This window comes from Oreochromis aureus, linkage group 6, assembly GCF_013358895.1.
Source record: "Oreochromis aureus strain Israel breed Guangdong linkage group 6, ZZ_aureus, whole genome shotgun sequence".
Taxonomy (NCBI): domain Eukaryota; kingdom Metazoa; phylum Chordata; class Actinopteri; order Cichliformes; family Cichlidae; genus Oreochromis; species Oreochromis aureus.
Window position 1 is genome coordinate 26,052,929 of NC_052947.1, and position 27,692 is coordinate 26,080,620.

The window sequence follows — 27,692 nt, forward strand, 5'->3', positions numbered from 1 at the left end:
TAAACGGCTGTACCCAAAGTAAGTGTTGCTTGATTAAAGTTTGACTTTCATTCAACTGAGTGGGGAAAAAAAAGATCTGCCTTCAATAACCAGGTATATGAGGTGTAGTCTTAAATATGAAAAAAGGTGTAAATTGAAATTTGAATTTTTGAAATGATTATCCTTTTAACCGTAGGCAGTAACTGCTGAGATACTAACATGCTGTGAGGAGTGTAAACACTGTGAGGACTGGTCCATTCATTTCATTGTTGGAAATCAAAAGCAAAGCAAAAAATGACCTCTACCCTTCCTCATTTGTACATTTTGGAGAAAAAAATAAATCAAGGAACTCAACTATTAAACAATAAAAATATCAATCTTTATTCTTTGAGATAGCATATCAAAGATAAACCTTGATCTATAATACCATGACAAATTACACAAGAACTATACAACGGTAAACAGTGTAACCCAATAACTTTCTCTTGATAAACAATAGTTTTCTTTTTCTTCTCTTTACTCTTAAGTAATGAAAATATCTTTGACTTCAATGATACTGTTGACTCTCTTTTGGAAATTAGAATGGTATGTTTAGATGTAGTCTCTATAAAATATCCCATGAGCTTTGAAAAATACTTTTTTTCCCAAAGAATATAATCACGTGATCGTATATCGTATGATATGACAGGCAACATTTAGAGGTATCATTTCAGGCTTTTAGGTACAAATTGCCCCTCGCAGTTGTGGCAGAACATCTGCCTCTGATGAAATTCTGTAAGCTTGCAATGTAAAAGTCACCATCTTCCCATTATTTGTTGGCATGACTGATTGTAAATAATAAAACTCAATGTAGAAAATGATCAATTCTTGCAAAGTTACTGGTTGCCAGGTACGGTAAAGTCTCACAAACGGCGTACAAAATACTGCATGATACAAAAAAACCCAAACATATTCTAAATCTAAATTATCATCACTGGTTAAGACCTGCAACAAACCGGAAGCCAACAGCTGGAATCAACGATGAATTAAAGTGATTACATTAAACACACACATAAATACCTATCGATAAAATCAGATCTATACTGTATACTGTATGTGCTTCTCTTCAGAAAAGAAAATGGACTTTTATTTGGTCAGAAAAAGAAGGACAAAACGGCTGCATGGGATAACAGCTGCACCCCCATCTTACACAATAAAATTAGAACATTAGCAATTAAAATACAACAGTAAAAGAGCAATGCAAAATGACTGTATTACACAACATTGGCATTATATGGAAAGAGACAATATGGTTTGGCAAAAAAAAAAAAGGGGGGGGGGGTTAAAAACATCCTAAAACACTGGAAAATTACAAGACTCGTTGTTTCCAAAAGCTACTCCACACTGCTACGGCTTGTCTGTTTAATTCTACAATGCGGAGGTGTCAACAATATCTTTACTTTCTCTTTAACACTATAAGCCTAATCTACATATCCCTACTTAACCCTAGCGACTATACAATACTATACACCACAACACAAGTCTTACTGGGTCAGTGGCACTAAGTTAGGTGTAGTTTAGAGCTAATCTACTGTCATCTCATACGCTGTACTGTACTCTGCAATATGACATTTCTCCTCATCCGTGCAGCCTGGATCGCCAACACTTCTGTCGACCCATAATTTCGATTATCTGTGTGTGTGGATGACTTCCGTGGATTTCTGTAAACAATCCTGAATGTAGATTGGACTTGACAGTTATCGTGATGGGAAAATGAACTAAAAGAAAGTAAGAAAGAAAGAGATCACTGTATGATATTGTGGCCCACAGCGAGGATGTGATTTTGCTTTGAACTGCAATGATGTAAAAAGATGAGAAAACAGCTCCATGGATGGAAAAATGTAGGAATTTACTCTCCACTCTGTTTCTTGTAACTTCCTGATAAATTAAAAGACGTAGTTAGGTAGTCCTTCTTGGTAATAAAAATGATCTTCACAGCATGAATGCGTGTGTGTGTGTGTGTGTGTGTGTGTGTGTGTGTGTGTATGTGTGTGTGCATCTGGGCTTGTTTATGTAAACAGAATATATGCAAGAGAGTGTATGCTTTGTGCCGAGCTGTGTCCTGATATCATAAATTGGCAATTTGGCTCCACATTAGACCCTCTACATCTCGTGGGACAAGGCTTCGTGCTGAGCAGCGACTCCGTTTGGCTGCGGGGTGGCGGGCTGCTCCTCGGGCTGGCCATTGGCCTTTGGCTGAACAGCAGGATGGTCAGGCGGGTTAGAGGTGAAAAGGACGTTGGATTCATTTAACCGGCGAACACGATACGTCTCATAGTGGATGCTGCATGTGATGTCTTTGATGTTCTGCATATGTGTCCTGAAAACAAGACGAAGAAGAGTGTATTACATCTAATGAGAAAGTACCGCAAAGCAAGCTTCACAGGAAATGCCTACAACAGGTATCACTCTATATTTATGGTCATGTGTAGTGGAAACGATTGCATGTATTTGCATACTGTGTGCGAGGAGTCAGTCCTACACTAACAAGCTTAAATGCACAGATTCACTGGAAGAACCTGAGCAGAAATGGTCGCTCTACCACTGTCTTGGGAAGCACTCAAAACATCAAAAGGAATTTCATTTGTATTGATTTCAGTCAGAAATTGAAGCTTTATAGAATCACTCCTGTCTCCAATTCATTTCAGCACATCTACAAGATAGAGTGAGTTCTGATTTAGCAAAATGGTGAACCTGTAGCTGGGTTTTTATTCAAATCACACTATGCCCCTAAAAAACAATAACATTAAAAAAAATGTAGTAGCGTGATGGATGCTCACCTGATTAGGAGATCTCGGAGATAAGCAAACTCACAGTGTGCAATGTTCTCAACTGTAAAGAGAGAAAGAGCAAATCGCTGAGACTAAATTCACAGAACAATCCCAAATCCTTTCCAATCCTGCTCGCTTGCAATTCCTTAAAAAGGTCACCAGATGGCAGCGTTGTTCACAATCCAGTTGAAAGGCGTCCTCTAACATGACATCTACAGCAATTTTCTTAAGCCATGATAACTCCCTCCTCCACTTTCGAGCAATTTAACACATCAGAGCTCTTCGCTGTATTGGAGAACTTTAAGTAAGACGTTTTAACAAATTCCCCATGACAAGCTTGTGGTGCCTTTAGTAGGCCTAACATGTTTGAATTATAGATTATGTCTAGTGAAAATGAAATAAAGGAGGCTACTACTTAAGTAAAGCTTTGAAATCCAGGGCAGGAAATTTAATTCTCTTTGAAAGTAGGAGAGTGGAATAACTGCTGGGCCTGTGAGCGCTGATTAACGGCATCAAGGGAACAAGATACCAACTTGTAACGAGCTGCACTGCTGGTGTCTAGACGCTCTACTCCTCAACTAGCAGTGAGGAGCTGTTATATCAATCGATATGTACGTCTAATATACCCGTTACCAACAGCCCCTGAAAATAAACAGCATCTTCGGTGCTTGTGATAATATAGAGACTTAGGCCTCCTCTGAGGCCTAATTTATGATGATGGTGCCGGCATGTCCAGGAGCTTTCTCTCCCTTTCTTTTCCCTGTTCCCGCTCTCTTACTGCTTGGCTTAACTAGAACTGAGCCACTGTTCTCTTAGCCAGACAAGACTGCATTTGTCCTGAAATTCATGTACTCCATCTCCCTCACATTGCGGTTCTACGGAACTCATTTGTAAGCTTTCGTATGAGTAGACTGGACATCTTCAGAATGTAAAATTGAAAGGTTAAAAGTCCAAAGTACCATGTTTTGAGGAGGAAGAAAAGTCTGCATGCACCTCTGAATATAAAGCAGGTTTATACACTACAAGTACAAACTCAAACCTGAAAATACTGGCATACCGTACGACATGTACATTAAAAACAGAATGCAATGATTGCAATCTCATAAACCTATATTGTATTTATCATGAAACATTTAATGTTTAAACTAAGAAAATGTACCACTAAGGTCCAAACTAAGGTCAGTTTGAATTTAATTGCAACATGTTTCATAAAATGTGCCGTGTTTACAACTGTAAACATCTGGGAACTGAGAAGAGCAGCTGCTGGACTTTTGGGGGAGGAATGTTGTCCCATTTTAGTCTGATAAATGATTATAGCTGCTCAGCAGTCTTGGGTTGTCTTTGTCATATTTTTGCTTTATGATGTTCCAAATGTTTTCAGTTGGTGAAAGGTCTGGATTGCAGGCAGGCTAGTTCAGGATCCAGACTCATCTACTACGGAACCAGTGCTTACAATAGATCCAGTATGTGGTTTAGCATTGTCTTGCTGAAATAGCCAAGGTCTTCCCTGAAAAAGAGGTCATCTCAATGAAGTGTATGTTGCTCTAGACCCACTATTTACTTTGCAGCACTGATAATTCCACAGCCACTAATGCACCTCGACACCATCAGAGATGCAGGCTTTTGAACTGAGAGCTGATGAACAAGCCAGATGGGCCCTCTCTTTTAGGCACACGGTGTTTTCGAAAAATAATTTCAACTTTTGATCCGTCTGACCACAGAACAGTTTCCCACTTTGCCTCAGTCCATTTTAAGTGATTTTAAATATTCAAAGTCATTGCAATTACTATTCATTAATAATTTATATCCACCGTTCTGAAATGATTCTACAATGTATAGACAGCTTTTTGTAGGTTGAACCCATCCATCCATTTTTTTTATACCCAGTCATGTTACTGACCCGATGCCAGTTGATCTCAGTTAATCTAAAATGTTCCTCCAGCTGTTTCCTCTTAGTACAACTTACTTTTCCAGCCCTTTGTTGCTCTGTCCATACTTTTTTCGTCAGTTGCTACCATCACATTCAAAATGAGCACGGTCCAATCTCTCAGTTTAAACATTCGATATGTTTTCTATGTGCTATTGTGAATAAAATACAGGTTTGCAAATCACTGCATTTTGTTTATTTACATTTGAATCCTTATCTTTGAAATCTTTTATTTTTATCCCAGTGTTTTCTGCTCAAAGCACCACGCCAAGTCTTGCATGCTGCTATACTGTTTTAGATACTTGTATGATTGAAATGCTCTTGTTTATGTGAACATTTGTTGTTCTTCAGACACAGTATTTCAAGGTCATATTTCATAGTGAACACTGGGCGTTTCCCCAGCTAGAGTCACAAAACAAACATAGTCTGAGTCATTTACATTTATCATTTACATGATATTAAATAGCTTGAGGGGGTTTTTGGTGAATGATTTATACATTTCAATGCATTTATAGGACAGCAAATGAACTAGATGCTCTGCAAGGACTGTGCTGAGGGGTGTCCTTAGAAGGAGACACTATTAAACAGTGATAGGTCCCTGCTGAGCCATCCTTCAGTTGGCTTTTTGTCTTTTCGCTACGTGTCCAGAGAGATGTCCTCTCTCTTTCTCCGTCTCTACACACACACTCTTGCACAATAATGCAAGTACAGTTACTTGCTAAGAACCTCTTTGGCACTGTGAGTGTGCAGCACAGGCCAACAAATGTAAACCACATCACAGAAGTTATTGCATGCAAGTGTGTCTGTGAGACAGTGTGCGTGTGTTTTATGTTTCTTCCTGTAATCTCAAAGGACATAGAAAGTGTCTGCAAATCTTTTCCTCCTGTCTCCTACGTCTCCCTAGTTACAGACTCTGAGAAACTTATGTAAACAAGCACCTGGTATTCAAACAGCAGATGGTTAAACTAGCTGGCCACGTTTTCAAGCAGCAGTCTCAAACTTTCCACATGCTGAGAGTTCACCAAAATCAGTCTGCTGGTTTTGCTGGTCATTTTGCTACCACAAATACCAGCACCAGCAAGGTGAGACAACTCAGCTGTAGTAACTGTAGCAACTGTAGCATGCATGCTGCTGTATTATTTATTGCGTGAGGTCAGATGGCTTTGGCACTGTCATCTGGACAGGTGCGACCCAGTCATGAGTACAGGAAATGGGCCGTTTTAACGTTTGACCAGATGAGCAGATGGACATTATAACATTATTAGACCAAGCCAAGTATTTTTTAACTGTTTTGCTGGAGCAATTAGTGGCACTGGCAGTGACAGCTACATGTCGACATGGCCAATCCACACTGAGACAGTAAATAAATGATTACATTGTTCTACCTTGTTATTCATTTTCTATTATCTGGCAGGGAAACTAACCAGCTGTGGTGTTTTATTTGCAAGTGTATTACAGTTCATGTATATTACCCTCTATGGTGCCCCACTTTGTTTTCCTTCCCAGAATCCTCTTTCCGTTCACCTGGTACTCCTGGTCACTGCCCACCACAGCAAAAGGGATCATCTCCTGTTGGGTGCACAAATGCAAACATGGAGAGAAAACGCTGAAGTGTTTGCACCGACTTATTTTCAGGTCATGTTTGACTTGTTGCAATTTCCCCAGTTTTGGATTTTCCAAAGAAACACATACACAAAGAGGAGATCAAACAGGTTACATCTAACAAAGGCTTCGTTACAATTAAAATTTGAAGTGATTGAACACAGCAGTATCAACTTACCCTGATTTTGTCATTGATCATCCTGTCCTCTGCATCCTCATCAAACTCTTTCTGAGGATAAACATCGATCCCATTGGCTCGCAGCTCTTCCCTAATCTATACACAGCCGAACACAATGACACACAAAAACAATAAAGGTAAGATGACAAAAAATTAAAAATGACACCGGCACATAACATTATATATAAATGAAGATATTTTAGTCTACACAAATTAAAATGTACAAATTGAAAGTGAGACTGTGGCAGTTGTACACAAACTCACTTGACTGTGTCCTGGAGCATTTTGTCAAACAAGTATTACAGAATATAAGCTAGCTGTTGATACCCGTGACAGAAAGGGGCGGGGACACGCTGGTTAACAACTCTTGAGAAGTCTGACATCCAGACAGAGGTACAGCTCATAAAATCTCCACCCTTCACTTTCAGCATGTCTTTAAAACGACTAAAACTCGGGCACGGGTGCAGGAAAGTTTCTGAGAGAAATGTCCTTTTAATGAATGACTGTTCACTCCCACAATTACTACTCTGACAATTTCCACTTGGTCCTTGATCAAACATTTTTATTGTGTATCCTTAGAAGCTTTCTCAGGGTTACATTAAAGGATGCAAACCAAGTGAAATTCTACAAAAAAGCCACATCAGCGGTTGGTTATGTGAACACACATTCATAGCTGAACACACTGAGACCCAACATTTAATAAAAAACAAAACAAAAAAAATTCAGCTTGCTCTGGTTGCATGTTAAGTTGCTGCAGGGATAATGGGAGGGAAAAAAAAAACTGGCACGAGAAGCTTTTAGTCAATAATCTTCAGGGTCAAACAGAGCATGTGCAGCCAACCAAAACAATCCAGCTACAAGCCCCAAGGCTTCTACTCTCTGCCAGGGCCTGGCACAGAAACCAGAAAGCAGACTCTGCTTTGTACTTATTGGACCGCGTTACTGGGATATAGGGGAGACTGGTAGCCAAGACACCCATTGTGCTTCCACCTCTCTAAAATGAATAAAGCTGTTGGGAAGTCTGCATTCTTAAAAGAAGGGATGTGACACAGAGAAATAGATGGAGGAAGGCAGGTGGCTGTCTGCCTCCTGTGGAGTGAAAATAATCCAGCAGAGAAACGCAGTGAGGAAGAGATTCAGCATCGCGTAGGGACTCAACCCAGGTGAAGCAAGAATCTGTTTAGCAGGGAAAGCCATGATAAGAAGGTAAGCGGTGTGAGGCTACAGAGGAAGATTGTCAGGTTTATAAGTCTCATGTCTGTTGACTGTAAAGCCAAATATACCCCCAAATTAAACTCAATGGATGAATGGGTGAACGCCTGCACAGATTTACAGTGGTTAGCCTGGACGCATTTGCTAAAACTTGCTTTAAAAAACTTCATCCGTTAGGATATGCTGACACAAAGCCCTGCTACTATGCTAGCTACCAGACTAGTCTGTGAAACTATTAAAAATGCTAACAGTGCTAGCAAGCTGCTACTCAACAAGTGAAGTTTGGTGTGTTAGCATAGCAGCATTTGCTGATTGTTTATGCAAGTATTTGGTCAGAGAAGCATTGAACAGAAAAAAAAAATGCAATTTCCCTTTAAGGATCACTATTGCAGATCATCTGAATTCATCTCGCCCAATCTCTATCATCCATTTCTATCACAGCAGAAATGAAAAATGCCCATCACATTGCTGAAATAGAGGAAAAGCCAGGAGATCATAAAATTCATTATGCTGTTTAGTTTGGGAATCGTAACTGTATGTACAATATTTTAAAGATATGCTTTTAGTGTTTTAGTATTTAGACATGGCGTTAAAAAAAATATGGGACTTAACGATGAGAAAATAAACTCATGTATCAAAAATGGGCAAATTATCGCAAATTATTTAGAGAAACTGATGAATATTCAGTGTTTACTAAAATGCAAATTTTGAACTCATTTAATTCTAGTCATGTTTTATTGCACAGTGGAGACCTCTTTGAACTTGGCTGTATTGTATGCTCACCCCATAATTCAGTGGTAGCCAAATGAAGAGCCTGTCTGCTTAGCTGGAAAGTGGGCTTAAATCTCTTGGATCGTTGCTTAGATAAACAGTTTTTAAATATCTGTAATTAATAAGAGCTTAAAATGTTCACAGTTCACAGAGATAATAGAGTATTTCCCAGGATGGATGGAGTGTGAGTTTGCACAGATGGCTTCAGTTTGTGGTTAAGCCTGGCAGCTTCTATACACCAGTGATTAATGATTATTACTGGTTACTGAACACACCTGTGTTCATGATGAAACTCTGTCGTCTGATCTACCAACGCACTTCATTTATTTATCTTAAGCACACTCTGAAGCGCTCCTACACGCAACTGCAGGCCACGTCTCACACACAGCTAACATGCATGGAGTTACCGAGACCCAGCAATGCATGCAAACACACTTCTCTCACCGTCTTTTTAAAGGAGTCCCTCTCTTCCAGGGTGAGCGTGTCGGCCTTGGCAATGACAGGAACGATGTTGACCACCTTACTGAGATGCCTCATAAACTCCACATCCAGAGGCCTAAGACTGGAAGATGAAAAAGACAACAAAATTCAACTTTACTTTAAGGAAGACAATTAATATTTTACACATAAATGTGCATGGAGGTTCTAAATTAAGATGTCTTACACTATGGAAGGACAAAGCAATTCATACTACAGATAAAAAGATACCAAGATGTAAACCTTGTTTCATTTTTGAGTGAATAGTAATAATAGTTTATATAAAAGTGCAAGAATGTCAGTTTAGGTTTTAGAATTTGTACACAGGAATCGCCACACACAGGATTAATCAGTTAGGCAGGTACCTTCTAAAATATTCCGAATGTTTGTTAATAATAAGAAATAATCAATAATTTCAGGAGTTTGTGCCTGATGATGTTCTCCAGTGTGAGCACTGAGCAAATCCCTAGCTTGCAGTAACTGAGAATAACTGGAAAAAAAGACCCAAACTGTTTCTTTTCAGTAGTTAACTGCACCAAAAATAGCAAACTTGGTTAATTACATGTACTTCACTGCTCCAAACAGACAACAGGAAGTTATATTTAAAAACTGACATGACTGTAAGGAAAGAGAACAACCACTAGAGAGCAGTCATGGTCCACTGCAGTCTTTTCTGTTCTCCCTGAAACCATGTCACTGTAACACACAGAGAGGCTTGCACATCTTGACAGTTGCTTCCAAAAACAGGTTTACCATTTTCCCCATTTGTCCTTAATATTCTGCTTTCGCCAAACTCAAAGCCAGTTTAGATAAAAGCATTCCTCCTCACTGGCTTTGTGAATCTTTCACATCTTAACGCGATGTGTGTTTGATTAAAGTTGTTTACGTTTCTCCTTTAGCAGCCTGTGATCGTGCCTAGCATAGCAATGATTAGGGCCGTCAGTGTGCACACTGTTGTTCCATGTTGCTTCCAGTTGCTCCTGCACACAGTTTCCCTTCATGCTGTCTGCTCTGCCCTCCAATTAGCCTCAGCCAGCCTGGTTCAAAGACCCAGAGGCAGCTGGAGGAAGGAAGGATGCCTGGCAGGTTCTCCAGAGCAACTGACAGACATGTCACCATCAAAATGGGATGAGCTTGTGCTACACAGAGCACGGGGAGAGGACAGGAGAAACAGAGCAGCAGAGGTAAAGAGAGAGGAGCGATGCGAGTAAGGGAAGCATCAAATGCTCAGGAGGGAAAATGTCACGTCAAATAAATACGCAGATAGGAAGGATATCCCCCCCTCCAAAAAAAGAAAAACTGTGGCTCACGATCCATGTGTGTCAGTGCATAAATAAACTGGGGCTATATGTACATGTGTGCAGCATCACATGCATGATGGAGCATACGTGCACACTTTCAGATGTACACATGCACTCTTACCGCAACATATGCATCATGGACAGTCACTATAAATTAAACATGGATGCATGCACAGACGTACAACTGTATGTCTGTGAATGCATGAATAAATCCTTCTGTCTAGCTGGTCGAAGAACATAGCAGTGACGTTTAAATGAACTGAGAATGGTTAGCTCGGTGGTCAAATGAAATGAGGAGAAAACAACCAGCCACACTACGAGCAGCACTCCCCTCCCACCATTTCAGTAATGGGTCAGAAAACCAGTTCGGAGTTGACGAGAGCCAAAGTGGAGCCTTCGTTTTCTCGTGACGACATGTTAAGTGAAGTAACAACAATGCTGCCCGGAGGGAAAATAACATGGCTGATGCTGCCATTATCGGAAATGGCTTCTGATGCCAAGGCTGTGTCTTGCTTCACTGAGCCCTGCTCTTCGATCCGAAACCACAGTAGCAACCGAAATGCACATCTCCAACGATAGAGGCTTACGAGAGCTCAATCTGTCGACATTTCGCTTCCTGTCATTCTTGGTCACATGGCACAGGCATCCAGAAGCCTTTGGCATTGTGTCTGGGTAATTGGTAACAGGCCTCATTTAAAAAAACGTTCAGCTAACATTACTGTGAGAATTTAAAATGAGAAAATAAGCAAACAGAGCATAATAGGGTAAGAGTTTTGTGATTGTTTCAGGGACACTTAAGTTCTTATTTTGTTTGTGAATCACTTCTACCATGCTTTTTAAAAAAAAACAAAAAAACCCCCAAAACAACTGCAAAGATCTGCTGTAGGTTTGTAAGTATCCTATTTTAAACATTTACACTTTACATGTACATATAAAACCATCAAACAGCAACTCTTTACCACACGCCAGGCTCCTTCATTCTTGCACACAACTCTCTGGGTACCTGTAAGGAAGATCACTTCCTGACAGATGTTTATAACTTTTGATTAAGAAAAAAGGTGTGTCACAGATTCACAAACAGTTTTGCAAATCGGGCACCTCTGCTTATGAGCAGTATCTGACTGGCAGCAATACTATGATTATAAAGATGACGCTGGAGGATTTAGGCACTAAGAGAAGCAATGCACAGTCACAATAGAGGAGGGTGGACTGAACTCTGCAGCTGTAAGCACAATTATCCACAAACACATTCAGGGTATCCACATATGTGCACCCGTGCAAGTTTCAGCATGCCCACTGCCCACTGCAGTCCACTCCCTGGGCCCTGCTTTACATGAACAAGGGTACACACGAACACACACTCGCTGAAGCAACAGCTGTGGTGACATGAGCAGATGATGAGGGGGTCTGTCAAACTGTGGGGCTCACACATGTCGTCCCTCCATCCTTGAAAAACATTTAAGTGGACAACTGTTGAGTTATTGGTGCACAGAAATACGCGACTGGGTTGGATCTGCGGTAAGAAGGTCAGTTAATGGGTGTTTACAGTTGGTGCGCATTAAGGCTTTGAGTGTTTTAATTCACATATGTAAAATATTTTAAAGCCAAGGTGGCTTTATCAATCACACACCCTCAAGAGACAGTGTCTTACTTCCTCCTGAGATAACACGAGAACACAGCATTAGTTGCTAAATGAGACACCTGCACTCTTTTGGTCCAGACTTTGGTATGTCAGAATCATTCACACCATTTTGTTTCTGCGTTAGCCTCCAACCACATCTTTTGCAAACATGGCGGCTCACTGAAGCACGCTCGTCTGTGACCACTGTCACACTGGATTTCATCATTAGGTTTCTGTCAACTGCTCAATATCACATCTCTCTATTCAGTCACAGATGACAAAGAGAGATATTTAAGAGAGAGATGGATCAGAATGAAAGGAATACAGTGGAAGCTACAGAGTTCAGTTTCTTTGTGAAATGTGACCCTTCGAGTGACTCTTATGTATCTTTGAGGAGAGAACGAGTTCCACATGTGGTCATTAGAGAGTGAGATGAAAAAGACCAGGAAAGTGATGTGGTTAAAGAGCTAGAAAGAGACAATAGGTCGGGGGAGGTCCCCTGAAGACCCTCTGTAGTTGTGGTGAGAAAACAGGAGTAGGATGTTGAGCTTGTGTCACTTTAATACAGGCTCCTACCAGTGGCCAGTGGGAGGTATGAAGTATATGCAGCAGTGCACCCTGGTATCTGGTATCCTTTTCTTCCTGTTAATGTTGATTTCCTCTTGCAGGTAGGCTTCATACTGGTCATTGATGAACTTCATGATGGGTTGCCAGCTGTAACAAAGAAAATTAAGGAAAGAGAAACTATTACCTCAAAACCTCTTGTAAACAGTTATTCAGCTACAATGACTCCTTCTGTTCTGCAACATTAATTTAAAAGCTCCAAAGAAATTTGTAAAGACAAATCTACTAAAGATTTTTTTCCTTTTTCAGCAATATAGTGATTATAACATGCAGCATCGCTTCCAGGGAGACAAATGTTCCTGTAACGCTAAAGACACTTTTGAGACATTATAACTTCTAATTAAATCATGCATATTTTATTTACACAAAAAGTGAATCACATTTCCTCAACACTTTACTTAACTTATAAAATAATAACATGAAATCCACCATCTTGATTAAACAAAATAAAATGGAAAAAGTGTTAAAAAAACAGAAAGAAATTGAATTTCAGCTTTGAGACAAATTGAATAAGTAGAGGAAGTGATTGTAGGCAGGTAGATGAAGTCTGGGCTCACCAGTTTTCATTGTTGATTTGATCCCCAAAGCCAGGAGTGTCAATAACTGTTAGCTTCATCCTAACTCCTTTCTCTTCAACATCTACATAAAGAAAAAGTGATTAGTGTAATTTAGGACACTTTACTTTTGCAAGAAAGATTTACCGTTTATATATTTATTTTGACAGATTAGATGGAAAGCCCATATTTCATATTATTAATACGATATGTGTAGCATCAGGCGGTATGCTACGAAACACGGCATACCGTGACTGACGGACTTGATCTCGACTGTCTTGGGGATCCTCTCCTCCACGTTGGGCTGCACAGACTTACGGCTCACCTTGGATTTGAACAGCGTGTTCATCAGAGTGGACTTTCCCAGGCCGCTTTGCCCTGATCCGAGAAACACACAGACGAACATGCAACATTTAGTAAAAGTAGGAAAACATCCATCTTAGGCAGTCACAAGGGAAATCCCTCTAAAGACAAAAGCGCAATTCAGCTTCTCTTTTTTAAAACCTCAGAGTGGGGAAAACTACATCTTATAACAGGACCTTACGCTCTTCTGCATGGGTTGTGTAGTGGGTGTGTAGTTGCATTGGGAGCCTCCTTATGGACCCCAGAAGAGCCACCTTTGGAAGCTAATGGGACCACAGTATTGTACAGACCACACACAGAGATGCAGACATACACAAGATACATCACCCACTAGGGGCTGAATCCTCTTACGTTGTGTCTACAGCATTATATATTTCTACTGAACATCGTCTACTGAGATAGGCTGGTTGGAAACTAAGTAGTGCTGCTGCATACATACTTATTATACAATATTATAGTGTCATTTTTTTTACTGAATTAAAAAAAGGGTCCACTACTGTTGATACCATGAATAAAAACGCACATTTTAAATTAAAATATTAGTGCCATTTCCCCTTCCACAGTGCATAGTTATCATACTTGTCGATTACATTACATTTAGTATTTATTAATCAGTACAAGAGTTATACTCCAACATCTAATAATCTCAAAAAATGTGCACCTGCAAGGCATGATAACCAGAGTCGTTCGGCTAGGTTTCTTTTTTTGACTTCCGAATGAATTTAAAGTTTAGTCAATCTGCTCATTTCCACTTCTACATTTTTACTCTAAAGACTCTGAGGTACATTTGCATAATTCACAGTTGCTGTAGCTCCCTTTCCTCTAGCTCAACTTTACTCTGACTGGCTTAAGCATTAGCTGTATGCCTGATGACCTCATTATTTAAAACTATGACATACATGATTGTCAGATGTTAAATATGTTGAACTTGTGGACAGAGGGAGCCAATATGATGAATCTATGAAGTTAAAGGTGGCTTTGATTGTACAGTGTGACTTACAGTGATAGTGTGATGCTATTCAATGCTTGTTTAGCCAATGGAAACATCGACTAAACAAATGCGTGCTTGTGCTGAAACAACAACGAGTTGATTTCCTTTGACTGGACGAAAATAATACAAGGTGGAAGTGAAAATCTTGATTTGATACTGGCATCATTTTGAAACATTATGAGTAAACGGATAAACGGGTCACTGCACACAGACCAACTCTGTGTGACATGTCCCACATTTCCTGTCCTAAATGTGGACTCTGTGGGCATCCGATAGGGCATATGGAGAGTCGCCAAGCTGTCAGGCCTTCTGTGACCCCTCTTGGTGGCCTTTACCGCCTCTCTCTCACCTTACATAAACACGCTGCCTCTTTAGCACACACCTCACATGCAGTCTGCCCTGCTGCATTCACCCACAAGCACATGGTCACATTTTCTTTCCTTCTTCTACTGACATACACACTTAGACACATTGGCCAGGACTAGGTAGCTGAGGGGAGAAATTAGGGTCAAATGCATTCTCTGAATACCACAAGACCACAAGGGACAAAACCAACACCAGTTAACCTTTTACATTTCAACCAGTCATTCAAATAGCAAATCTGTTAGCCAGGAGGAACTTTATTAGAATGGGAATAGATTATCTCTTAACGTGAACTAAAAGGAATCTAACAAAGTTCAGGCAAACATGGTCGATCACAACTACAGAAAACAACAACAACAAAAAACAGTAGTAATCTGACTACACACGGTAGCCAGATTCCTACTGTGTTTCATGGCCTTGAGAAAGAGCTGAAGACAGTCTCACAATTATCACCAAAATGATGCACACCCTGCTGTCAAAACAGTCAGAACCCAACGGCAGGCCAGCACTGATCTGAAAGTAAGAAGTAGATGCCAATCATGTGCTAGGTGTTTGCTAACACATTGTCAGAGGAACTTGATACGTTGCTATAGTGATGTACTTTAAAGCTCCCTTTGGCAATCAGACGCCTCGTGCAGGTTGAAACTTGCCTTTTCTTTTCCTAGTAAGCGTTATTTAACAGCGATAGAATATATCAGTTAATTTTCATTTATCCTTGATGCATTTGGGGCACTGCAAGCGAATACATGTCAATGTTGGGTAGAAATATGCAGTTTTCCTGCGACAACACAAATGTGTAAGCAGGGATGCAAATCTCACACAGACTGAAACACGCTGCTGTCTCACTCGGGGAAACTTTTTGTGTTTACTCTGAAAATAAACGTTCAGTGAGTCATGTTCCACTGTCATGCTCTCAATATAAATCTGACACTCTCACTTCACACTCAATGCAATAAACAGTAGCTATGCAGCAGCCCTTGTTTGCCATGCTATGATCCATTTCCATGAAGCTGCACTGACATGCCACCTTACAGCGTGTGCTAAACATAGCCCCGAAGGGCCTCAAATCAGATTTTTACAGTTACTTCCAACAGGCCAGTACCAACAAACATAAAAGATAAAATCTCTGATTGTTATGTAGCTTGATAACATTCCTTTCTTTATAAGCAACATTAGCATAGGTTTGTTTCTCTTGTATGCATGCATGCACACAGGTGCAGGATCGGATAGATGTACAGACACTTTGATGGTGAGGCTTAACTGGAGGTGCGTAGCTGCTCTCTGAGGACGTACAAGAAGTGTGTGCTTCAGCTTGTCAGAGTAATCGCCGTCATTATAGCAATTACTCAGCCTGACAGCCTAAGTTTATCCTCTCAAGTGAGAGTGTTTGTCTGATAAATTGTGGACACTCAAAAAGAGAGCTTGTTGAGGAAGTCGCCACGTTAGCTGTTACCAGAACAAGGGAAGTAGAACCACACTATCAAACATGCACGGTTCGTCATGTTTTTGCTCTTTACGGCAACCTCGTAATAGATATAAAAAGTGATTTTCTGAATCGACAGCAAGCAAACCAAGCATGTCCTCTTTTAACTGGCGATATGTGTGATCCTGATGTGTGTTGCGTCTCAAACGCTGACTCATGTCTTACTTGAACCACAACTCTTCTTTCGTTGCTTTGTTCTGCATTTTGAGTTGTTGCTGCACAAACTGAAAAGTTTTAAACGATTCCCATGTGATTCCCCCCCCTTTTTTTTCATTGCTGAAATCGGGACTGGGACAATATCTCTTGCAAACACACCACATTTGGGAGCAATTACAGCTTCAAGCCCTCTTGGACACATCTGTGCTAGTTTAAACTGGTTACATAGTTATATTCAAATCTAACATGAAGGCATAATAAACATTAAAGTGTGAGGTCAGACTAGATGGGAGGAAAACATTTAGAATTAGGCCTTTACATCATTCCACAGATTTGTACGAAAGCGACCACCTTTACTCACTATAATTATCTTTTTTATATGCCATAATTTAGCATCTTTAGCATCCCCCACTTCTCCATTTAATTTGACAGGACAAGGTTAGAGTCAACAGCACAGGTTTTTACTGGGTAATGTTGTGTGTCTTACTCACCCACAACCATGACATTGAACTCAAAGCCTTGTTTCATGGCCTTCCTCCTCATTTGCTCCAGGATGGCATCGATGCCCACATAGCTGGTGTCGCTGATCGGGGTCTTCTCCCCCTTAGCTTGAGGTTGGGGCTTGGTGGCTTCAGACATGTTGCTATGGCTCAGATTGACCTCTGACCCTAAGGGACACAAAGAGGGGGGGAAATTAGTGTATTTTGTTGGTGTTTATGCCAAAAGCTTGATATTTGAGCACATTAGTCTATGAAGTTAACATTTAAATTTAGTACATTTGAACAAGCAACATAAATTCAAGTGAAACCTTATTAACTGCAGTGAACACCAAGTTAGGAGTGCAAATCATACTTGATACTCATCTGAGAGGCTGACTTCCTGTGTGAAACAGGATACCAGACTCAAAATTCATAGCACCAACCCCCTTTTACAAGTTACTGTGTAAATGAGACATTAGAAGAACAAGAAACTTTCCAGAAACTACCTCACGCTAGCAACCCAGTGCACAAAAGCTGTTGACTTTTTCAGAAAAAAATTGATGTGGAAGTTGGAGCCACAGTCAAACAATGCAGCTGTGTTTTGCAGTAAAGATAAACTAATAAGCAAGACAAAAGAAACAGACCTCGGTGGAAGAAGCGACCATATATAAATCACAGCTTACCTCACTTTAAGGCGGATCAATTGAAGGCGAAGGCTGTGTGCCAAGGCACTGCTGCAACAGGCAAAATAAAAAAAAACAGTTCAACCCTACCAACCGTACTAGTATGTGCTTGCAGCAACAGCAAGACTCACTCATCCTATGGTAGGAGGAGACATCATTTCCTGTACTGTGACAGCTTGTGGTGATGCCTGCGTGAGGTCTGCAGTCAAAGACACTACAAACCACAGACGTGTACCTGAAACTGAATCTGAGACAGCCATCCTTGCTTTATCTTTATATGAGGCACGCTAAAGCAACAGCTTGTCCATAAAATGCTTTCTGCAGCATCACGCCTTTTAACACTATAAATATAAATGAAGCAGTTATGACAATGGACTTTCTGATACTGCTCCCTGCTCAGAGTTTTTCTCTTCCTGGGTATGGGTAAGACAAAAACGTTTTTTTGTGTGCGTTTTGTTTTTATATTGATACCATGCTGGTTGTTTACAGGCACAAAAAACAGAGCGATTTACCCACAGAGGCTGAAAGTCAAAGAATCACAAGATTGTGGGTGTCCACTCTCAAGTGGACACCATTAGTCAGCACAAGCCTGAAAACCACAGACTTTTCTACTTTACAACTCATGCATGCTTCCCTTAGCCAAGATTAGAAAAGCAGTGCACACATGTTCACTGATACCCAGTTATTTTAATAGATATAACACAAAAAGTAGGTAAACTACATGCATGCCGATAAGCTATGAAGGTAAATAAGACTTTTCAAACAGGAATGGCTGCAGTGCTATCAAGACTACCTTGAAAACTTTCCTTTTTGATAAAGCTTACAGTTGGGGTTGGCCCTTAACCACCATAACCTTAGTTATGCTGCTATAGGCTCAGGCTGCTGGGGGACGTCCCATTCTCCACTCACTTTTGTCAAATCCCTGCGCATTCATGCGTCACTAATGCATGTCATTAACATCTGTCTACATCGTCCCGTAGTTTGTGTTGTTTCCTGTTCATGGTGTCTCTGTGTCATCTTTTTTTCTACCTTCTTCCACTTAGCAACCAGCTAACCGGTGTAGCACATGGCTGCCCCTTCCTGAGCCTGGTTCTGCTGCAGGTTTCTTCCTGTTAAAACTGAGTTCTTCCTCCCCACCTTCTCCAAGTTCTTGCTCAGTGGGGAGCATTGGACCATTTGACTGGTTCTGTCTCAAATATGGGGTCTTCGATTTATAATACAAAGCACACTGAGAAGCTTGTGTGAGCTTGTGTGATATACATAAACCTGAACTGAATGTCTACTAACATAACATATAATTTCAATCTTCTACACACTCGCATAATACTGAGTACCTCTGAACTCAATGACCACTTCTTCTCTAAGCGAGACAAAGAGCCACAATTTTGGACCACATGTAAGGTTATTGCACCTTCAGCAGTCTCTGTGGTATCCATCAGACCTCTGACTTTCAGACTGTGACGGTCTAATGTTTAGTGGACGAACTACCCATGTGGCTTGGCTAAAATTCAACAAATCAATCAATCAGTTTAACCCATGCTGTAATGTAAACCTTCTGGCAATACTGCACAGTGTGATCATTTAGAGCAGCACAGCTGTCCTCAGGAAACCCAACACATAACTGCTGTCTCTTGGACATGATACAATAAGGTTTTTGGATTGGTATTTCTTTAGCCTGTGTTTCAGAATATTTGTACAGCTTTACAAATTGTTGTTTGGCTAACTATGCAAAATTACATCAAGTGTGAATGCAACAGTAGCTTCTTGAATGACAGAATGCAAGATTGCTTTAATGATGACATCCAGAGCATTTGCCAAACTGCCTTCTGGTCACCCTGACCATGCCAGCCCCAGACCACCTACTACGTTATAAGTCTGCTTTCTAATAATGGACAGCCACCAGCTATGTGGGGCAAACAAGCCAGGGTACTGAAATCCTGTAAAATCAGGAAAATGTGTGATACACGTAGGGGAAAAGGAGAACAAGTATCAATACCAGGAGAGTACCTGAAAGCGCTCTGCTGTCAAGCATACTGAAACCTGCTGTTTTTAAAGTAACTTCTCCTTTTCCAAGAAGAACCAAGAACTTTCATTTTTAATCTCTGAGCTAACCCACAGCTAATTGATTAATATAATTCATCGCTGAGCTACACATTAACTGACCACTAACGGGCATCTACTTTACTAAGAATTATTTATGGTCCTCACGTACATAAGAGACAATTCTGCCAAAACCATTTCTTCATCAGATCTTGATTATAATCCTGTAAAGTTCCACAAGAAAAGCACCAATAACGCTTGCTAGTGGCAAAACACATTTATCGCCAAACCTCATTCATAAATGAACAGAAACAAAGCCTGTGACTCAGATCATGATTTGGCTGTCACAGCCGTTGAATAAAGACTGTGTCTACATGAGAGAGACTCAACGGAGTCATCATAATGGAACAACATATCAAACTGTGAGATGCAAGCAACTGAAGGGAAAGTGCAGAGGACTACAACGGTGCATCAAGGAGCCTCAGCTGAGCACCTATACTGATTAAGCACACTACATTTATTTCACTTGCCTCGAATCTTCCTTGAAATGAAAACAGCTTTATTAATCTGCAAAAATATTCTGTCTTAAGATCACTTTGAAGAGGAAAAAAGAAAAGAAAAAAAACACTAGACAGAGGATGTTTTGCCTCATAATATGAAAAAGCAGCACTTTGGAATTAACTGATTTCAGAGCTTTGTTTAATGAATGGAGAGGAGTTCAAGCCTTTTCACTGCATGAATGGATAGATCCCATCAAAGAGATTACTCCAATCTCTTGTTAGTTATTTTCAAATGAGGGCACTTTATGGGAAGCTGACGTTCATTTGTACTCGTCTCAAGATGCCATCTTGCTGTTTTCTTCTTGCTCTTTAGAAGTCGACACAGTTTTCTTCACAAACATATTTTATGTTGTCTTAATGGCGAAATGTGTCTTTATTTAATAGGAGTTGCATGCTACAAAATAATTGCTCCATTAAAACGAGTTTCAGTTGTGCGCGTTTTCTAAAAGATTTCCTGTTTGTCACAGAGGGCCTCACAGCAGACAAACCACAGCATTTACATCCGCACTGAAACGGTTTGTACAGCTTAAAGGCATACACCAGCAAACTGTACTCACGTGGATCAATCAATTTGCCACAAGAAATACTATTTAGCACTTGTACAGTATCCTCCATTTCTCTGAATTTAACCTTGTCAAGTCTGTGAAAGTAATCCCGAGGTTGTTAGTCATGTCATCGGGGATATTTTAGCCTTACAGAGAAAGTTCTGTATATGCAGATACTGCAAAGGATATTTAGACCTTATCTGCCCCCATTCTGACTTTTCTTTTTTGAACTTTTTCAATCTTATAGAAATGAACTGCTGAATAAATCAACTATTTGTTTAATCAACTATTATTTCTTATCATTTTCCACTGCTATCCCATTTGATACCTTATGTAATAGAAATGGACTGGCATGTACATCGTGCTTTTCCAGCCTGAAACGACAAGTCATATTTAACCATACATACAGAAAGTGCTTTGGTTTATAGACTTCTTTTACCTTAAATCCACAACCAAGTTAGAATCACCAATTGACTTAACGTGCATGTCTATGAGCTGGTGCAGGAAACTGGAGTACATGGAGGAAACCCATGCAATTACAGAGACAGCTTGCAAACTGTGCACATAAAGGCCCATACTGATCAGGAGAGTCAAATATGAAAACCTCTTAGATTTAGGTGACAGTGCTACAGAGCACCTCAGTTTAAAATAGATAAATATCTGCATCTACTATATGAAAAAGCTTTCACAAAGCCTGAAATAAACTGTGTCTGTCTTCAATTTATTTCATACAAGAAATATGAACTTTTCTGGGAGAACCAAGTTGTTGAATTTCATGCAGTTGCCTTTTGTCACATGTAGCACACGGCTGCTGATAGTTTGCCTTAGCTGGGTGGTTTAGGTGAAGGTGCATTATCAAGGACATGTGACAACCCCTCGCTCACTGGTAATTAACTGGAAAGTTATCTGCGCTATTCTTACATGGCCCCATTTGGGCATTACTCAGACTTCGTACCACTCAGGGGGCGGATTAAAGACATTTTAATTTCCAAACAATCTCTATCAGCTTATGTCCTCAGAAGATTGTGGAGGGAGTGAAAGTGAGGGAGAGCTCATCATCCAGGAGTTATAGAATAGAAATGATTACCGTTTATCTTCAACACCAGCAGTTTTTTGTAGACAAAAACACAGAACGGCTTTCAGGCAGCACTTCTTATATTGTAAGAGTAGAAAGATAGACCACTTTGAGATTTCAAAACATGCATACTATGTAGAAATACAGCTGACAGTTCAAAAAGTGCTATCCTGGACACCAAACCCACTGTATTGTAATATAACCTTCCTGGAAAACTAACACACAGTATTACTCTTCAGTCAGATATAATATTCTGTTTGGCTGTAACAGAGAATCCCCTTCCCATTCCACATTCACACATAACTCAACACTCCCTCCCAAGCCCTTCATTAAAATCCCATCAGGCATATCATATCCAACTCTACATTTAATATTCACCAAGTGAAACTTGAACATGCCTTCCCAAGAAACAAAGCCTTTATTGTCTTCTCGAACAGCCTCCTCAAACCAAAGAAATTCAGTTTCCATCGATCCGCGGACGCCACATCACCACTTTTCAGCCCTGCTTTAAATTACATGAAAGTTTTTCTCTGTTATTGTTCGACTACAGCCAAGACCCTGACAAGGCTGCAGAGGGAAAAGGAAGCAGGAGGTGAAGGAGAGACAGAAGAAATGAGCAAAATGAATCAGTGCATGTACAGCATGTAATTAGCGCAAATGAGCCAAACTGTTTAAACGCTGTGGTCGATGACTGACACTACTCATAAGGAAATTGTGCATTTTGAGGATTTTACAGCGCGCCCCCTAAAGATTTACTGTGGGGCTTTTTAGCCTTTATTTTTGAGATGACAGTAGAGTAGACAGGAAAACAAAGAGTGTGGGTTGGGGAGAGAGCAGCAAATGGTCAAGATGGACTCAAACCTGACCCCGGCAACAGCCATATGCCGCCTGCTTAACCCAGTATGTGAGGATTTTATAGCTGGCCATAATTTCCTTTTTTTCTGGATTCAAACAGTTCATCAGATAAAAGGTTTAAAGTGCATGCAACTACAAAGCTACAAATGTTTCTAGCCTCATAGAAAGGAAAGACAGAATTATGAAAAACTTTTTGCTAGCATCCTCTGAAGCAGTCAGAGAGTATTTAACTTTGTTGCACTGAGGCTCAACAGAATGCCAAAATAACCAAGGACATGGTCTGCAAATTACTTGTGGCTAGAAGTCCTACATATATTGCATTGGTTGAATTTTTGTTTACATGCAGCAATGTTAATAAGCAGCATCTCTGTTATAATAAAATACAAACACAAGACTTGGTTTATGTCTTGGACTAACTTGAGTTTTTAAAGTTCTACTGAACTTTACATTTTCAGATCTTGATTACCTCCCTGAAAGTTACTTATTAAAGAGTCGGATTCTTTACTCTAAGTGAAGCGTTTAATGTCTGTTGACGAAAAAAATAATTCTCTGGGAAATCTTGATTAGCTCTCATACTTAAATCACTGACAAGACCACTTTCATTCAATTAATCTTAATAATGAGGGTAAATGTGGATTACAGTTTGTGGTTCTCCTCTTTCTTCCTGTGTTCAAAAGCTGTCCAGTCACTCCCAAGGGGAGGTGAACCCTGGGTAAAAGGAAGATCAGGTCTGTTGTCGCACTCACACACCATTACTGACAGCTTTTTAACACCATCTGCTTTCTGAATGCTCTGTTATGTTTTTTAAAGTCATGGTTCCCATGAGTCGAATCCCCTAATCCTTTCCTTTCCCATGTGTGTGTGTTTTTCTGTTGCTGTCCTCTATTCTTCCTCTCTTCTTAAACCAGAAATGACATTTCCAGAGGTCCTTTGGTGTCTCGCTCTCGAGAGGAAGAGATCGTTAAATTTTATGCCAGCTGCTGTCTAGAGTTCAATAGATAGACCAGAGAGAAGAAGGTAGGCACAAGAGTACACAGTAATACAAGTGTTGCATGAATACAGGGTTAATATATGCACAATTTAGCATCCTCTAATAATTAAATGGAATATTTCTATGCTGAATATCAGTTAAAGAATTTAAAAAGATTTTCATCTTCAGGCAAAATTGCATTAAGACCCAGTGCTACTCAAAGCTGCTGTTTTTTCAACTGACCATTTTCACCAATAACTTTAGTTGCATGCAATATCAGACAAAAGTAGCCTATAGAAACTGTGACACAGAGACAAAATAACACAATTACAAAACAAAACAAAAAAGGGGCATACAATGTTGCATTTACACTTCAAATATATGCCTATATTAGCAATCAACTCCTGCTACAAGGGCGTACAAGATTGTCTTCAAAGAAATGTGACAAGACTGAATCACCGAAATCTCATAAGCGTGAACGTATTCTTGTCAAGGACTCCAGTCATAATGATAACATACGCCAAACACAGGTCTGAAGTTTAAACACACAAAAGCTATAAAGTCGACTAGTCTAAATAACACGACTGCGTATCGTGTGGGAATGCTACAAATGCAGCTCACATTTCCTTTTTCCTTCAAGGCCTATTTCCAAGTGGTGTTTGTATCATCTTATCCATATTGCAAACGCTCAATCCACAAGTCCTTCTTAAATCCTTATGAAAGCCTATGACAGGTTTTACCTGGTGAAGCTGACTTGTATGTCAAGCGTATGTGCACTTTTAGCAGCACAGGCCCCTAGCTTAATCCTTCCCTGTGTTCTGTTTGATGGAGATAACATGATGACATGTTTACAGAAGGCAGTGACAGAGCGAGGTTGACAGCTCAAAGTTGGAAGGGTAGTGGAGCCTCTCACTGGGCTCTCATGTGTATCACTGACAGAGGACATCCCTCAAACGTAATCCCCCCAATTTGTAAGTTCAAACCACAGGAACACAATGATTAAAAGGGGACCTATTATTCTTATTTCCAATTTTACATTTGCATTCTTGAATTCTAGTAGACTAGCTTTGCATGATTTTTATTTCAAAATAATCTTTATTTATCTGCTCGGCCTTTTTGCAGCCCCTCAGTTCATACTGTGCCTGAAACAAGCTGTTTTAGCTCGTTTGCCTTACACTTTCTTCTCATTGGTTGCCCCTCATTAACTGAAGGTTTCAAAAGCAAGTCTGAGAGGCTGCTGTATTATGTCTCAGTGGCATGATAATGATCCAGGAGTAGAAAAAACTGTCTGAAACAGAATGTTTACAGCAATCTGAAGCCTGATGTTTCGGGCTCCCCTGCTCATTGTTAAAGATCACAAAATGATTTTAAAAAGGGAATGTATGGAAATTTGGAAAAAAAAAACCCTAATAGATCCACTTTTAAAGGTTCTCCTTTCTGCGTAAAATGGCTTGATTTTGTGAGGTTAGTCAAGGACACAGCTGACACAAAACTAAAATAAGAACTCAAGAAAAGGTTTGGAAAACGCTACTGGCCCACTTCATCTTTCAGTCTTGTAACATGACAGCCCACTGAGAACGCAGCCGCTGTCCCGATGTGGAGCAAAAGCAGATGGTGTTGATATGCCACTCGTAAATGTCTGGTAAGGACCTTTACCAAAATACCTCACAAAGATTGAAAGCGTGAGAGTAGATGACCAGAGAAAGCTGTAAATGGAGGACCCTTTAGGTGAAGGGCGAGTCAAGAAAAGAATAAAGGAAAAGAAACATGAGCCAAATGAAACAATATCAGTGACAAGCTGAAAAACAATATGAGAATACAAAGCCCAGCGCAGCAGGGCAGACACTGTGGTGCTGAGTACCACTGTGAGAGCCCGCTGTTCTGGGCAGCGCTCAGCAGACTGAGAGACCACAGCTGTAACTCAGAAGCCCGGGTGTTTCTGCAAAACATGGAAGGGGAACTAGGAGGGTCTCGCCACAGAACCATCCACAGCTGCAATAAGGGAAGTAGGATAGGGCAAAGGACAAACAAAGACCATAAAGGAATAAATCAAGCAACCACTAAGCATCAAGTGGGAAAGGGGCTGGCTTGTTTGCATATATCAATGTGCAGCACTTAATTGGGGGAAATGAGAAGCAACATGCTGTGCACAAATGGCTTCTGCACTTAAAGACAGTTTTGTTGTACCCTTTATCTGTTCAGGAAAAACATCCAGCTAATCGGGTCTCTATTAATTGACCCTTTCCAATGCAATTATATAGACAAGCTACAAGTCAGGACTTCAGAGTGAGCAAAAGCTAAAAATTGATTCTAATTTAAAGAACCATGAGGTATCTGTGTGCAAGCCAAAGGCCAAATTTTATCATTTTCAATTACGAGTTTAGAGTCAAGATGCCACAGCAGAGCATAATATTATAGACCGGTGCGGTTCTGTAGAGCAGACCACCGCAAATAATAATCCACTCTCCCCCTTCCACCCAGCCAGTGTCGGCAGGCCCACAAACTGTCACCTCTGACAGGACGTGACATGTCTGACTTCCTCCAGGCACTGACATACATACAGACAGAAAATGTCAGCTGTGGGCAGATAAACAAGCCATTTTTTAACTAAATGTGACATTTATGACGCGTGCATTTTACAAAGAGTTATTTCCTACCGCCAACTGACAAAGACAAGAATAAATAAAAACAAGAAAGACACGCAAGCTTTTAACATGTGGGTAAAAGGTGTGCAGGCTAATGTGTGAAAACATATTCTCAGCCTGTTTCTTAATAGAAAAACAAGTTCACACTACTCCTCTCCGCTCAGCACTTCTTCCTTCGGGGAAAATTCTTTGGTCAAGAACACCAGAAGTGTGTTGAATGTCAAAAATGACACCAGCAGTGGGTTATGTGTCCACAGGGGTGGATTTATACCTTTAAAGGATCAGGTTTGAAGTCTTTATGTGCTCGCAAAACAACAATAAGTCTCTGAAAATGATCCATCTGCCAAAGCTCACGATAATGCAAGACTTAATTACAGAAGGGGAAGTAACCCCTTGCATTTATTTTGTGCTGCTAGCCCCAAAGAATCCTAATGAACTGTTTATCTCTTGTGATTGAATTACTTATTATTATCCAGCTGCAGTAATCTGATTAGTAGCATGTAAACAATGGATGACTGACTTTAACCAAAGGATTTTGTAATAATGCTTCATGTAAATCAGATGTGAGGCATTAGGAGTAAGTAATATCAAATGCATTGTGTGATAAGCCGTAACAGTGACAGCAGCCCGACTGCTGTGGGAAAAACACATTTAAATTAATTTCCTAATTCAATAATGTTCTGGTGATATTGTGGTGCTACAGTGACTTCAGGGTAGCAACACAAAATGCATGCATTTATTCATGCAGACTCAATACGCAAGGATGAATGCATCTCTTTACTTATCAGACATTAAGATGAAATGCAGCTGCTTCGTGTTGGTTAACAAGAACACTTCCAATAACACGTAACAAGACAGCAAATGGAGCGGAAAGATCCATCTGCAGACTTTGTGTGTGCTACATTAGCTATGAAATGAGTAGGATTTAAGGGCATTGTATCCAACAAAGCAACTGTTCAGCCACTGTACTAAAAAACGGGTAAGAGAAGATCATGTGAGACGCCTAAAAGTATGAGATGTAGTGCGGATTTCAACAGCTATCCTGTCGTAAAGGGTGAAAAAAAAGCAAAGTGACTAATCACATCCTTGCACAATTTTCTTCCCGCTTGAAGCAACTGACAGGAGTTAGAGGAAGAGATAAGTCCTTCCCTGAGAAAGTCTAAAGGCAAATCTCAAACTCACTACATGACCTGTTTGACTCTTCACCTTTAGCTGAACTTGGCCACAAACTCTCTGGAGAGAAGACACAAGGGATTGACAAAATTAAATCACATCACAACAGCTTAGGTCCATCGGTGCTTGGCTAATCCACTGCACTGGATCAAACTGAGCCTTGAAACTCTGATGTGAGGAGAGCTGAGGCTAAAAGAAGGGATCCTTACTACAGAGAACCCTGGAGACATGCAACTTAAAGAGGAATACGGGCTG

General features: G+C 40.3%; 1 protein-coding gene across 8 annotated transcripts in view; it reads right to left on the reverse strand.

The window, feature by feature from the left end:
- Nucleotides 1–336: 336 nt before the first annotated feature.
- LOC116320608 (septin-9-like) overlaps nucleotides 337–27,692 on the reverse strand; it is a 72,787-nt gene continuing 45,431 nt past the window's right edge. For 6 of the 8 annotated variants that reach the window (XM_039613334.1, XM_039613335.1, XM_031740258.2 and 3 more), the window contains 9 exons: nucleotides 16,904–17,080; nucleotides 13,306–13,434; nucleotides 13,060–13,141; nucleotides 12,455–12,592; nucleotides 8,924–9,041; nucleotides 6,497–6,592; nucleotides 6,189–6,285; nucleotides 2,799–2,850; nucleotides 337–2,338 (listed from right to left, as the gene is read on the reverse strand). In XM_039613334.1, the coding sequence (XP_039469268.1) occupies nucleotides 2,122–2,338; nucleotides 2,799–2,850; nucleotides 6,189–6,285; nucleotides 6,497–6,592; nucleotides 8,924–9,041; nucleotides 12,455–12,592; nucleotides 13,060–13,141; nucleotides 13,306–13,434; nucleotides 16,904–17,080 (1,106 nt within the window). In that variant the 3' untranslated portion in view covers nucleotides 337–2,121. Of the gene's footprint in view, nucleotides 2,339–2,798; nucleotides 2,851–6,188; nucleotides 6,286–6,496; nucleotides 6,593–8,923; nucleotides 9,042–12,454; nucleotides 12,593–13,059; nucleotides 13,142–13,305; nucleotides 13,435–16,903; nucleotides 17,081–17,574; nucleotides 17,722–27,692 lie in introns of those variants that run through there. The other 2 variants (XM_031740267.2, XM_039613337.1) reach the window with 2 other exon arrangements.